Source organism: Accipiter gentilis, chromosome 1 (genome assembly GCF_929443795.1).
Source record: "Accipiter gentilis chromosome 1, bAccGen1.1, whole genome shotgun sequence".
Classification (NCBI taxonomy): Eukaryota; Metazoa; Chordata; class Aves; order Accipitriformes; family Accipitridae; genus Astur; species Astur gentilis.
In genome coordinates, this window is record NC_064880.1 from 6,809,236 (window position 1) to 6,823,251 (window position 14,016).

Here is a 14,016-nt window from a genome sequence, read left to right on the forward strand (position 1 = left end):
GTTTACCCTGTTAAGTAATTCACATTAAAGTTTCTTGCTCTTTCCTGTAATGCATATTTTGTATAAATCGGATTTTTCTAAGCAGATATATTTCATCTGCTTCTTTTAAGGGTACAAGAAAAGCTAGAAAGGACTCATCTCTTTTTTAGTCAAGATCCCACTTTCTGAGGGAATACCACTACAGGTTTGTTAGCCAAATGCAGAATCTTATGGATCATAAAAAGGAGTATTTCTCTTCTATGACCACGATTACAAACTTTTATAAGGGTTTTAAAATGGAATATCTGTGAGATTAGTGGGGATAAAGAAATATTCCAGAGTGTTCAGGGGATAAGCATAGGTTGTACTTATTAGGTCAAGCTGAGCTCATGTTTGTTCACTTTTTACTTTTACCCAAACAAGTGTTGTCCAGTCACATGGTGGACAGAAATACATGGAGTTGCAGCTGGTCACTCATTCCTTCACTATCATCACCTCTATTGGTACAAGCATTTGGCTAGCCATATGGTCTAATCACAGCCTAAATTACAACAAGGGATAACGTAGAGTTGTCTTGGCAAAAAATAGCAAACTATTAAGCTGTAAAGACAACAAAATCCTTTCTTTAGAATGAATCAGAATAGAGGGTTAGGGCCGAAGTTCTCCAAGTCAAGGAGGAAGTTTCCCTCTGATATCACTGGACCCTTGGTGAACCCAGAGACCCTTCCTGCACACTCAGGTAGGGAGCTTCCAAATAACTGATAGCTCTGTATGAATCTGTAAAAGCAAAATTCCTTTAGATGTACTTCAGAATGTCTGTTCTAACTGTTCTGGCCAGCTATCTGCCTCAGCAATATAGCAGGGTGTTGTGGTTTAACCCCAGCCAGCAACTAAGCACCACGCAACCGCTTGCTCACTCCCCCCCCCGCAGTGGGATGGGGGACAGAATCGGGAAAAAAAGTAAAACTCGTGGGTTGAGATAAAGACAGTTTAATAGGATAGAAAGGAAGCAAATAATAATAATAGTAAAATGACAATAATAATAATAATAATAATAAAAGAACTGGAATATACAAAACAAGTGATGCACAATGCAATTGCTCACCACTTGCCAACTGATGCCCAGTTAGTTCCCGAGCAGTGATAAACCCACCCCAGCCAACTCCCCCCAGTTTATATACTGGGCATAACGTCACATGGTATGGAATATTCCTTTGGCCAGTTTGGGTCAGCTGCCCTGGCTGTGTCCCCTCCCAACTTCTTGTACCCCTCCAGCCTTCTTGCTGGCTGGGCATGAGAAGCTGAAAAATCCTTGACTTAGTCTTAAACACTACTTCGCAACAACTGAAAATGTCGGTGTGTTATCAACATTACTCTCATACTAAATCCAAAACATAACACTATACCAGCAAGAAAATTAACTCTGTCCCAGCCGAAACCAGGACACAGGGAAAACAAAGATCAGCACTAAGCAAAAAGCCTTAGAATCATACTTCAGACCTATTCCAAGAGCAGAACCAATCCAGTTCCTGAACATGGAGACTGGAGTTCAGCATTACCAGTTGTTCATGGGTTCTTAAGTAGGGGTAATATCTTTCATTACACTAACTAGTACACTTGCAAAAAACCACACATAGCTTTTTCAGGCCCATAAAGGAGGATACAATTAAACCAGATAAAAAATAAAGATAATTTGCAATTTTGGAATATATAAAATAATGACATTTCCTGGATGTGAGTCTTCTATGTATTTAAACTTTGACCATGCTAAATAAAGTTTAATAGCTGGTGTTTGTATCCTTCTAGCATTTGGCAGCCTTATCTGTAGGAGGAGGGTGGAGGAATTTTGGTATGCAAATTACTTCTCTGTAGAGTTAGTCTGGAGGACATAAATATTGACAGAAACATATCAAATAGTTCTCTAATAAATTATTCCCACCAAAGAAAAATGGAATCCTTTTATGCCCTGGCTTTAATAGTAGGAATTCTAGTTGCTTTTGTATTACAGGTTTTAACTGCAACTTGTAATTCCTTCAAGGCAGAGATTCCTCCTGATATTGACCAGCCATCAAAGCTCTGCTTATATCATTGCATATACACTCCGATGGAAATTCTGGTGAGTTTATCATGCTCTGTGATATTGTGATTTTCAGGAAAGGAAAAACTTGAAGAGAACTATGAAGATATGCATCTAAATATTGCAACTATGTGTAATGGGAACCACACAGTAACACAGATTTAAAGATAAATGCCGAAGTTTGATTTGGTATTCTATTACTGTACATAAAAGCAGCCAGTACGAGGTGAGTTCTTTTAAATACTGAGATATGCATTCTTATGCCACAACTGTAATTTGATTGCCTTCTATAATGAAATGATTGGTCCTGTGGATGACAGGAGGACTATGGATATCATTTACATGAATAATAATAACGAAACCTTCTGTTATCTCAAGGCACTGATATATTTAAGGTAATTTCCTAAATTTTGAACTATCTGCAGTAATTTTCTTACCCGTGATTCTGTTCTTCTTTCTGCAGTGACTGAATTACTGTGTCTTAGTTAAATATCATAGAATCATGTAGGCTGGAAGGCACCTCCAGAATTCATCTAATCTAACCTACCGGCCAAAGCAGGTTCAGCTAGATCTGTTATCACTTATTATTTAAGTCAGACTCACTGTGCTGTGTGATTTGCCACCAGAGAAAGAAACAGCTTTTGGCCAAAAAGCTTTCAAAGAAGGCAACAGGAGTACATAAGAGCAGCCTAAGCCCTGAGGCGTCTGGCACATAACACGTCAAAAGAAAGCCTGCAGGAAAATCAGAGTGGTTTCATTAATGTTTGTACAGAGCTCATCTCAAATAAAGGTATTCTCTAACCCTCGAGTTATACATAATGAATGTAGTAAATAAGGCCCACATCCTGAAAGGTGATTTGGGGCACTATAATCTATTAAAGAATTATGTGGGTTGCTTGAACTTACATAGCAGCATTCACCAAATCCAGTAATTGTCCCTGGTTCTCCAATGGCCTAGGCCCCAGGTACCTTTCTGCATTATCTGGCATGACAGAAGAGTCTGCTGTCCTTACATACCTCACACTGCTTCTCATGTTAAGCTATATATAAACTTAATATAATAATATGACTGTATGTTATTAATTTCTCTACATTTGTATACTTGGTTGGATGAAAAGATTATTTCAGATGATTCTTTTTACCTGCTTCTACAGCTTCTAAGTGGCTGTTATGCAATAGTACATATTCTATCCTCATTGATAATATGTTCCAGAAATTTCAGCTTCCTTTTTCTGGATAGTTTTAAAGATGCATTTCACAATTTGCTATGCATTGAGTCCATTCAACACCTAATTTTCTTTCAAAAACCTTTAGACATCTGCTGGTACTTTTGGTGAATTTCTAGGTTTATGCTTATACTCACAGAAGTGGCCCTCGCAGTGAGGACTTCACGGGTTTCTTATAAAGTGCACAATGCTTTGTGCATTGCACATGTGCAATGAACATATCCTCCTTGTTCTGATGAATGCTGCTTTTCTTGTGCCAGTGTGTGTCTGTTTGTATGTTGCAGTAAAGACCTCTTTTTTCTGCAATACAGGACAGTCTTTTTCTCCTTTCTTCCACCTTACTTGTGATATGTCTTAGAAAAGCTTCATCAACAGTTAAATGTGTACTTTCTACAGCATAGGTGTCATATATACGATGCTCCTGCTGCATCTATCCGCATACTCTGTCATAAAGAAATCATGACAGTCCCAAATGGAAGAGATGAGAGAAAGCCTCCTAGCTCACATCCTAGCTTTTGTTTTAATCTATTCATACAGATCTGCAGTTAGACTAACTGTGCATATTGCACTGTGATATAAAGATTTGATGATAATTATTTCGGCTGGCAAAGCATAATACTTCAAAGTGACTGACAGAAAGACTGTCTAATATAGTCTTAAAGTCCATGAAGCTCAAATTGAATGGCTTTTGCTAGTTGGTATGTGATTTCGTAACTACTTTTAAAGTAAAAATCTGGTCCGCATATGATCCTCTACATAAAAAGCCAGTTTGTGCCAGAATTTAGGTGTTCCAGCAAATAGTTTTTCAACGACCCTATTTCACAAGAAAAGGTATGCTAACATGCTGATCTGGGTCCTCTTTTTCTAACACATATATGCATTTTAGAACCTGGCTTACATAATATGTTTCATCTACTAACACTGATCACATCTGTCTAGAAATAGTCATACCTTTTATTTTTTGAGTGTATCATTATTGGTTCTGATGTATTTTGTAACTATTGAGCAAGAAGTTTTTCAACAGAATACATACCAAATTCTCCATTCTCCTTCATGACAGTGTTTTCCCTGAATTTGAAGATGCCTCTGTGACATCAGGAGCTCCTAAGATAAGGAAATGACAGAGGATATTTAGATAGAATGCTCTGATACCAAGTTTACCTATACATTTTTATCTGTCATCTGAAAGCTCTGTAAAAACTCAGGAATGTTAGAAAGTACAGATGAGATTAAATAATCTGGGTATGGCAATTCTGCCAACTTCAACCATTCCAAAATCATAACTCTGACAAAAAGACTGGCTTAAGAATCATGAGAGTTTTTGAAAACTGCTGTTTGGGGAAGGTTATATTGACCCTGTGGTTTCTGCCATGACTGCCTTGGCTCTTATATTCATCTTCCCCTTTGCCATGATAGCTAAAAATGTGTGTTTTCAAATGTAAGGCAAGTACTATATCTATCAATTTGTCTCTAGAAACTGGGACTTAAAACACCCCAAGCACTGCTGGCAGTTGTGGCACAGAGTATTATGAAAAAACTCCAGATCATCTCTGGGTTCCCATCTTTGTTTCTAAACGTTTTTCTCTCTCCTCCATAAGCCATTATGGTGGTTTCTTTTATTACTCCTCACCCAACTTGTTTATTGCAGCCTGGTCTAGGTTACTAGTAAGAAAGAATCTGTGTTGTTTGAGAAAGGCCTTGGTGAGGAACTGGGTGTTGCCACACACTTGAACTGTATGAGATTTGGTTTCATATATACATGAGAGCTGGGATCATGCACCTAAGAAAGTTCTGCCTCTTTGTCTTCCTCTGGCATTCTTTCACAACAAATTACTATTTAAGGCCAATATTTGAATTTAAGGCCAGATATACGAGGCTAGAAAGAACAATTTACAAAAGCATAGCTGGCCATTAGTTTATAAATTATTGATACAGCACTGTACACAGAGACTTCTGTTGCTCAGAAGAGAACAATACAGTTTGCAGATTGCTTGTGACGATTATCATCATTCCAGAAGAATGAATTATAATAATCCATAAGGGCAATTAAGTCACCATTTAATGGGAAGGGAAATGTTGTCCCTAGCAGAAAATGCATCCGTTACAACGTGTTCAAAATAAAGGAGCATTCCAGTGTGATTTTCAGGCTGTCTTAATTATCAGCATTTGACTGGCCTTGGATAAGAAAATGTTTTGGCACATTTAACAAACCTCCCCTGTCTTCAGAATATTGGTTTTTCCTGATTAGATGTAAGAAACTGACTGCAGAGCCATTTCATGAATACCTGTGAGGTCTTGATAAAGGCAACAGTTTCACTGATGGAGAAGGAGATAAGATTCAGAACCATTTTCATCAGTTCTTCATGTAGGCCAGCAGCCCTTCATTATTGATTATAGGCACTAATGATTGTCTTAAAGCTTGTTCTCACTGACCCTGTGGCATGGAGATGACCCAAGACAGTAAGTTACTGGCTATTGCACACAAACTGGAATGAGTGTTTTTCTTCCAGTATACTAAATGCTGTCATGATAGGGACATTTTCATTTCACCTAACCTTAAATACTTTAACTGAGGCATCTGAAGTACACAGCCTCCCTTTATAATTAATGGAGATGAACAGACATATCCAGAGCATGATTTAACACACCTGAAATTGGAACCATTCTCAAGAAATGCCTCTTTCTCTTCACTGATTAGAAAAGGAGCCTCAGGCCCAATGACTCCTAACTTCCACACCTAAGCAAATGCCTGATGTTACTTGTGGTAAATGCAGATCACAGAAATTAGAAGGTATTTATATAATACATTTGATGGAACAAGTATTACAACATTCTTCCAGAAATAAGGGTACCTCAAATCATGAAGATGTACAGTTTCACTTTCATAACTGAAATCACAAAGCCACTGAAGTTATTTGTGGTAATCCTATGAAGTAGCAAATAACCAATATAATTATCCTAAATATGGTATACAAAAAGGTAACTTGTGGCCTTTACAGAGTGGGAAGACTTTAATTCCCTACACTAATTTTTCATTTTTCCTGTTATATCTATGTAGGCAAAGAACTTAGAAAGTTTGGGTATCTTTGAGGAGCACACACTTATAAGGCTGATTGGTGATAGACTGCCAGCATGCAGGGATTCAAAGCTCTTCATAAAGGATCTGCATTTTGATGAGGTGCCAGTGAGGATTTACCTCCCAAGACTACAATCTGCAAGCAAACGGAGAGAAGTCATCTTCTTCCATGGAGGATGTGGGATGTTTGGAAGCATCAGTAAGGAACTGAAGGAGAAAATATGATTATTTAGGATTGTTAACTACATATTTTTAAAAACTCTCCTGAACCTAAGAAGTGACTGAAGCTTAGTTTGACATTGAGAGACAAAAGCACTTAATGTTTATTTTACTTTTTAAACTCTCTAATCAGCCCTTGTTTAGTATCTAAATAATTTTTTATAGGATATAGCACTCTTTACAGCATATATATTCCTTACAGCAAGTAGTGCTGCTAAAGAGATAAATTCTTTTTTTTCCCTGAAAACCTGACAGAAGTTATTAACACCTGCATTCTTTCCTTTGATGTCTAACTGCAGCATGTTTACTGGGACTCCCATAGACAGTGTTCATGGCAATTCATGTGGCCTATAGGAGCCATTTTAAAACCTGAGTCCATGATGCATGTACTTTAGGTATGTTGTCTTTTTTTTTTTCCCAGCTTAATTTATTAGAGAAAGCAGATAATTGCAAACATGTAATTTAAAAAGTTCTAAAAGATACTGTTTCTACAGGCAGTAGACATGCACACATATTAAATGGTGTTAGCATTCTGTAATTGAAAGAACACATCATTGAGTAAATACTGGTAAACCAAATCTTCTAAATACAGCAAATTCAGAATTAAGGTTCAAGGAAAACTCATTGTATCCTTAAATACATTAAAAGAGGCATACTTCTGCAATCTTACCATGGGATAATTATATAATTGGACAATTTACTTAACACAATTTGGATGCCTTAGATTTCTGCCTGAATTAGCCACACAGAAATATAATGATTTGACAGGGTGCATACCAGATGCACCCTTCATTCTTCAGAGGATAGTCAAATCTCTGCTTCAAATCCAAAATTCATTTAGATTTAGCTATGGTACTACAATTAGCTTTTCCACAGCAAAATGGTATGACATGCCTCAGTCAGTCTCAGACTCACAGTTACTTAAAATAATGTAATAAGCTTTTACAAAGATCTCAAGCTATTTTATCCCTTACAATCACTCTAAGCAATTGTGTATAATAACCATAGAATGGTTTGGGTTGGAAGGGATCTTAAAGATCATCTAGTCCAACCCACTGTCCACTAGACCAGGTTGCTCAAAGCCTCATCCAACCTGACTTTGAACACTTCCAGTGATGAGGCATCCTGTTCTGGGCAACCTGTTCTATTGTCTCACCACCCTCACCATAAAAAATGTCTTCCTTATATCCAATCTAATACTAACCTCTCTCAGTTTAAAACCATTACCACTTGTCTAATAGTAATAATCATAATAATAATACTTTATTTTAATTACAGATCAACAACCTCCCTAAATGTAGGAACTTTACAGCCCGTCTTGGTGAGCAAAAGTCTAGATCATTTGTACCCTAGAGATAGTTTGGGTAGCTCACTAAATAGGCAAGGGGCCCACACTCAATCATGGCAATATCTCATAAAAATGTAAGGGATGATATTGCTTCAAGTATTCTAATACATTAATTACATTAACAGCATTTGTTCTTCAGGAAGTCATGAAAGAATATGCCGGTACATAGCCAAAAAATCTGATTCAGTGGTTGCATCTGTTGGGTAAGTGAGCTTCACCCAATGTTACTCTCAGAATTAGATCATTCTGCTGCTTTCCTCCCTACTTCCCCCACCACCCTGAACAATGCCCATTATGTACTTACATTACTTTGAATATAAGAAAAGAAACTGAGCTCTAGTGCTGTCTATCCCTGTGCTGTTGATATGTGTGAGCAACCATGTGCCATGAAATGACAATGAGAAATACCTGATACAGATTCATAAAGTTACAAAAATAATATGCATGCCAGCTATTTTCAGATGAACAATGAGGTTGGTTTGTTTTACATCACTATCACCACAAAAATAATTGCCTTTGTTTGATAATAAGGAATTATAAGCTGTTTTCCCAATTTCAGGTCTTAATATTTAGGGGGCTTGGGGGATGATTTTAAAGAGTAAATAGTAAGTCTAAAATTTAGTTGTTTTTTTTTTAAACTGCATGGACCACTGCTTGCTTTTAAAGATGTTTTGCTTAAGGAAAATAGCTGATGGTATGCAGAAACTTAAGTTTCCAACAGATTATTCCATGAAAAAAAAAGATTACTAAATAATTTTATTAAGTTGGGAGGAATTGGTTTTGAGAATGAAATGCACATTCCGTATTTTGTCTGGGTAAGTCACGATGCATTTAAAGTGACTCTGAAATAAGATATTGATATCCTTTTACTCCCTGGTTATTAGGCTGCTTACTTTATGAATCCATTGAATTAATTTCACAGAATAGTGAACGAACTTAAAAGCAGAAGCAGTGTGCCTCAGCAAACAGTGAAGGGTTAAGAGAGAATGCCTGTAATGTTAACTTTGTAGTATCTATCTTTTCCTTATTAAACTTAATCCTCTCCAGAAAGCCCTAAGACTATGAATACAGAGAATAAAGAACAATGGCTGTTAAAAATGTAGTCTCAAAGTAGTCTTATATGTCATTGGAATCAAATTACAACACTTTAATTTGACTGGGTATCTGTCTGTTATGCCTGCCTTGCTTTTTATCATATGAAAGTTGTTAGTTAAGAAATAAACAAATAAATTGTTACTTTAACATCACTCCCCTGTAATTCTCTTGTTCCAATTAGTAAAATAAATTAGAGAGATGTCTGCAGGAAGCTATTTTGTCAGCACAGTACATTTATTGTATGCTGTTTTATAATACAATATATTATTAAATTATTCTTTTTATATTAAAAAGTAACAGTAATATACAATACTGTACTATAATATAATAATGCAATGATCAGTGTCCCCAGCGTTAAAAAGCTCAGGAGCCAGAACTTGGTTGGATCTTGTGGGTAAGCAGGATTGACTCATAGCTATACACACATGCAAGGTCAGTCCAAATGAGAGAATTCCAGACTTCCCTGCTGGCATGAACTTTGATCCCAGGCAGGGGCACTCAGATCAGGAACTAAGTAAATGTGTGGCTTTGTATAACGTGGGTGATTCGACTGTACTACTCATGGCCTCATGCTCTTAAGTGATGCTAGAATAAACCTCAATGATCAGTGGTCTCTGAATTTTGACAGAAATAGGAGGGGAAGCTGTTCTGGTTTGCTTCAGTATGCAAAACTTTAAATAAGTAATACTGGTTTTGCTGAGTTTTTGCAAATTCATGGGATGCATTTAAGATGACACATTCAAGTAATTTACAAATCTATATATTTGTAATAATAGCTGTCTTTTGTACCTTTCAGGTTATCATTTATTTCCTGAGCTTAAGTATCCAGCCCAAACTTTGGACTGTCTCACTGCTACTGTACACTTTCTGAAGACTGCAGAAAACTACCGGGTGGATCCTGATAGCATTACTGTTTGTGGGGATAGTGCAGGGGGCACTTTTACTGCTAGTGTTTGCCAAGAACTGGTAAATATAGGACTTACCCCAAAGATACATGCCCAGGTATGGATCTATCCACTTCTCCAAGCATTGAACTTTAATCTGCCATCTCACCAGAAAAATGCTTTCATTGCCTTCTTGTCCCAGGAATGTACAGTCCGTTTTATTCTGAAGTACTTGAATAAGGACTGCTCTATGAATGAAGCTATTTTGGCAGGTTCTCATGTTCCCAAGAGTATGAATTTGAAATACAGGAAATGGATAAACCCAGATCTTATCACAAAGGTATTTAAACTGGGCTATAAACCACCATTACCTACTTCATTTTTACCTCAAGTCCATGAGGAAATGAACTATTTGAGACAAGACTTTCCCCACTGTTAGCAGAAGATGCTGGGTTTTGCTGCCTACCTGATACCTGTATAATAAACTGTGAGCATGATGTGCTCAGAGATCGTGGATTGTTGTACAAGAAACTCTTAAAGTGTGACTTGGCACCACATGGAAGAGGCTTCCATTGTGCACTGGGATTTTTTGATTATGGTATTTTCTCTTTTCCATCACCAAGTAAAATGGCGAACCACACTGTAGACTTTATAAAAGGCTATTAAAATGTTTTCTTGAATACCATGAACTAGTATGCAGACAGAGTGTATTTCAATAAACTATTTACTAACTATTTGTACATTATAATCTAGGCAAGAAATAATAAGATTTGCATAGTCTGCTGAATTCTGATTTTCAATTGCTCCTACTTGGGAACATGATGTATTTTTCATCTATTTTTTCTTTTTAAACCCATTAATTGGTATGCTTGTTTTGCTGTTCTCTTCTTACATTGTAAGAATTTTTGTTCTCTTCAATGAATAAAAACTCACCACAGCAAAAAACATTTCAAAGCATGCAATATATGAGTAATCAGCAATATGCATATGCATATCCATGTAATACACATAAAACCAGCATGGCAGCACACATAAAAAGCTCCCCCCAACACTTCTGGAGATTGAAGATACTGTCAGTACTTCTGAGATGAGTAGTAATCATCATCAGGCTATGTGTATAGGCAACCAGTAGCTTTGGACTTGGTTGTCCAAATCTGAAGGAGGGAACTGGGTGTACTTACAAATCTGATTTTAAAGGGAAATGGCTGACACAGAAGGGAGGTACAGAAATGTGAGCTATACAAGATGACTCCCTGTAAGTATCTGAGACTGGCAACACAGATGCAGTGAGGGAGAACTGCACAAACATAACTGAATGTCCTCTAAACTATATTCTGTAAAGTTCCTTTCTGAGAAGCATTTGGTTGTATTCAGGGAAGACAGAGACATAGTGGGTTTTGACTTTTTGTAATCAGATAAATAATCAACTTGTTTACTCAGAATTTGGGGATAAAGTATGTAAACAGCATGGAAGCTGCCAAAATAATTTCTATGAATATCCAAAACATAAAGATAAAAAATCTCAGCTCAATTGTCACATTGCTTATTAGGACAGATCCACCTTTGCTAAACGCAGATGCCAAGGTAATTGCCTTTGCATGTCAAAATAGCTGGCCATGCAATGCCTAGGAATTGTAAAGTATTTAATCATTGTTATGCAACCACCTTGCACTTGTAGTATCTATGCGCACACAAGTATGGAAAGAGGGTAGCGTACATATGTATCTTCATTCTCCACCAGCCAAACTGTGAGTAGGAAGAAAATGGTGGCTTAAATTTTTTGCGTTGTCACCAAATTAATTAAATATGGTGACAAGTTAGCAGTTACAAATCTCTGGAGCAAGAAGATGTTACTTGTGAATTCTTGTTCTTCAGCCCCTCTCAGCAAAATGAAATTACATCTCTTCATGCTCTGTTGACACAACAGATATTTTGTTTTATTTTTCCTATTGCAGGTATTAGCAATTTAATCTTCAAGCAAAGAAATTCTTCCAGGAGTAAATAACATGATAAAGTTCCAAATGTTCCGCTGTTTGAGAATTACAGGAATTTACCTTGGTTATGCAACATGATGTGAAACTGGGGATTCATTTTAGATTCTGATCTCAAGATGAAGGTTGGCTTATGAGTTTACATGTTGGTAGCTGAAGCTAGGCCAGTAGAGTCGGTATCTGCTGTAAAAGCTATGCAAAAAGGTGGATAATATTTGAGCAGTTAATCCATGCCTGTTCTGCCACGGCTGTACTGTTATCTGTACATAAGCAAGCTGGCTTAAAGTTAGTTTGGGTATGACTTCATGAACTTCAGTCAAACTGGTAAGCATCATTATTCTTATCTTTATTTAAGATCATTTTTATTCACGTATCACTCTTCTTTGCATCTTCTGTACCAGGCTTGTTCTTTTGATGATTCTTTGCAGGTACAGAGATGGAAGTGCCAGAACTAAAGATGTCCATACAGTTCCACCTTGTATGTTTTAAGTTATGAGATGATCACATACTATTTTACACGCTTGTCATTCAGTGCAGCATATATTTTACTCCTTGTCAGTTCAGCAATCCAATACTTGTTTTCTTTCCATTATTCAGCCTCTGGACTTATGTCTCATTTATGGGCCAAGGTCCAAACTCTACATTGATCTACTCCTAAGATTATTCCATGGTTCTTTATCTGTAGGTCTTAATTTACTACAAATATTAATAAATTTATCTTTATAATGTCAGCAGAATTATTAGCTCTCTTGAACACATGCATTTTAATTTGTATTGAGGGCTATAACCATGGTAGTACAGATGGATAAGTAGAGAACAGCAAGTGCTGAAACAATGAACTCCTTTTTCAGTAGCGACTCCCGTATTTCCTAAAATTTAGAAAGTTGCAAGATCTAATTGTCTCCATGGAACTTCCTGTCCTCTAATTTATTTTAATTAATTACAGTTCTGCGGTGTGTCTTGCACTATTAAGGTAGAATGTTCGTTCATTTGAAGACATTTTATAGTTTCTAAAGCGTGGAATTAGTTTTCAAGTACTTAAAACATAATCAATGACAAACTTGCAGTGCACCTACAGAATTATGCACACCAATGTCATTCCACAAGGAATTATGCATACAGAGAAATACAAACAGATACAAGTGCACACACAAGTTACCACACAAAATAAGCCATTAACAGATCTTGACAGTGCTCTGCATGCAAGCTTACAGCTAATGGCAGTACGTTGGTGAGGACTTGAGTAGGCTAGTTCAGTTTTCAAGTTCAGACTTCAAGCACCAGATGGCTGTCATGCTCTGCAGAGCTCACAAGGAGCTTCTCTGGTCAAGCAGCACCTTCTCTCCAGAATGTTTCCTAGTATCTGAGTACAGGCATCCATTCACACTTGGTGTGTCTGAATCTAAGCAGGTGAGTACCTAGTTGCCACTGAATCAGCACCATGATTCAGAGACAGGCAGAGAGTTCTTGGGACCACCTGTAGACTACGTGAGGGAATATTTCATATCTGTTGCAACTGGCTCAGCTTCTGTCTTCCCTAGCACGTGCAGCTACGCAACAGAGAAAAAGCTTAAGGATGCCAGCCCAGTATTGACACGATTTCAGGCACTGACATTTAGCTCTTCACTGGAAATGACTAAGAAAGGGAGTTCCTGGGATAGGAGAAAATGTGATTTTGGTCTCAGAGGCCAATTCCTCTGGTCTATCTCACAGGAGCAAGAGATAAGTTTAAAAAATCAGAAGCCAGAGAAAGCATACCTTTGAAAGACTATTTAGGGAATGGTTCTCCATCCTGGGATTCAAGCAAGCTTGTAAATTGCTGAGTCTACGCTTATAAAACATTAAGTATTACTCTGTGTACCTGCAATGCCAAAGTAAAAAAAACAATTTATTACTTCAGGAACCAACTAGTTTGTTTCTTCTACAGCTGATACCAGATTCCAGCACATCCAGTCTTTGTGTGGAGCCTCTGGGGTTGGTGGGGGTGCTGTGACATCTGGACCTAGTTAACATGTCCGAAAGAGTCCAAGACCTACCAGCTGTTGGTAAACTGGCTACTATAAGGACTGGCGCTAAAAAGATTCAGAAAACAAATGAACAATTTGTGGTGGTAAGAACCTT

General features: G+C 37.3%; 2 protein-coding genes across 2 annotated transcripts in view; one reads left to right on the plus strand and one right to left on the minus strand.

The window, feature by feature from the left end:
- The first annotated feature begins 1,927 nt into the window (after positions 1 to 1,927).
- On the plus strand, positions 1,928 to 10,570 carry LOC126045315 (arylacetamide deacetylase-like 4). The gene is given in 6 exon segments (XM_049816274.1): positions 1,928 to 2,095; positions 6,341 to 6,557; positions 8,065 to 8,123; positions 8,399 to 8,402; positions 9,817 to 10,305; positions 10,308 to 10,570. Coding segments are annotated over 6 exon segments (1,200 nt in total).
- LRRC38 (leucine rich repeat containing 38) overlaps positions 4,375 to 14,016 on the minus strand; it is a 90,625-nt gene continuing 80,983 nt past the window's right edge. The window contains exons 3-4 of the transcript XR_007507354.1: positions 6,479 to 6,565; positions 4,375 to 4,386 (exon numbers count right to left, since the gene is read on the minus strand). The gene's annotated coding sequence lies outside the window, so the exon portion shown is untranslated. The remainder of the gene's footprint in view (positions 4,387 to 6,478; positions 6,566 to 14,016) is intronic.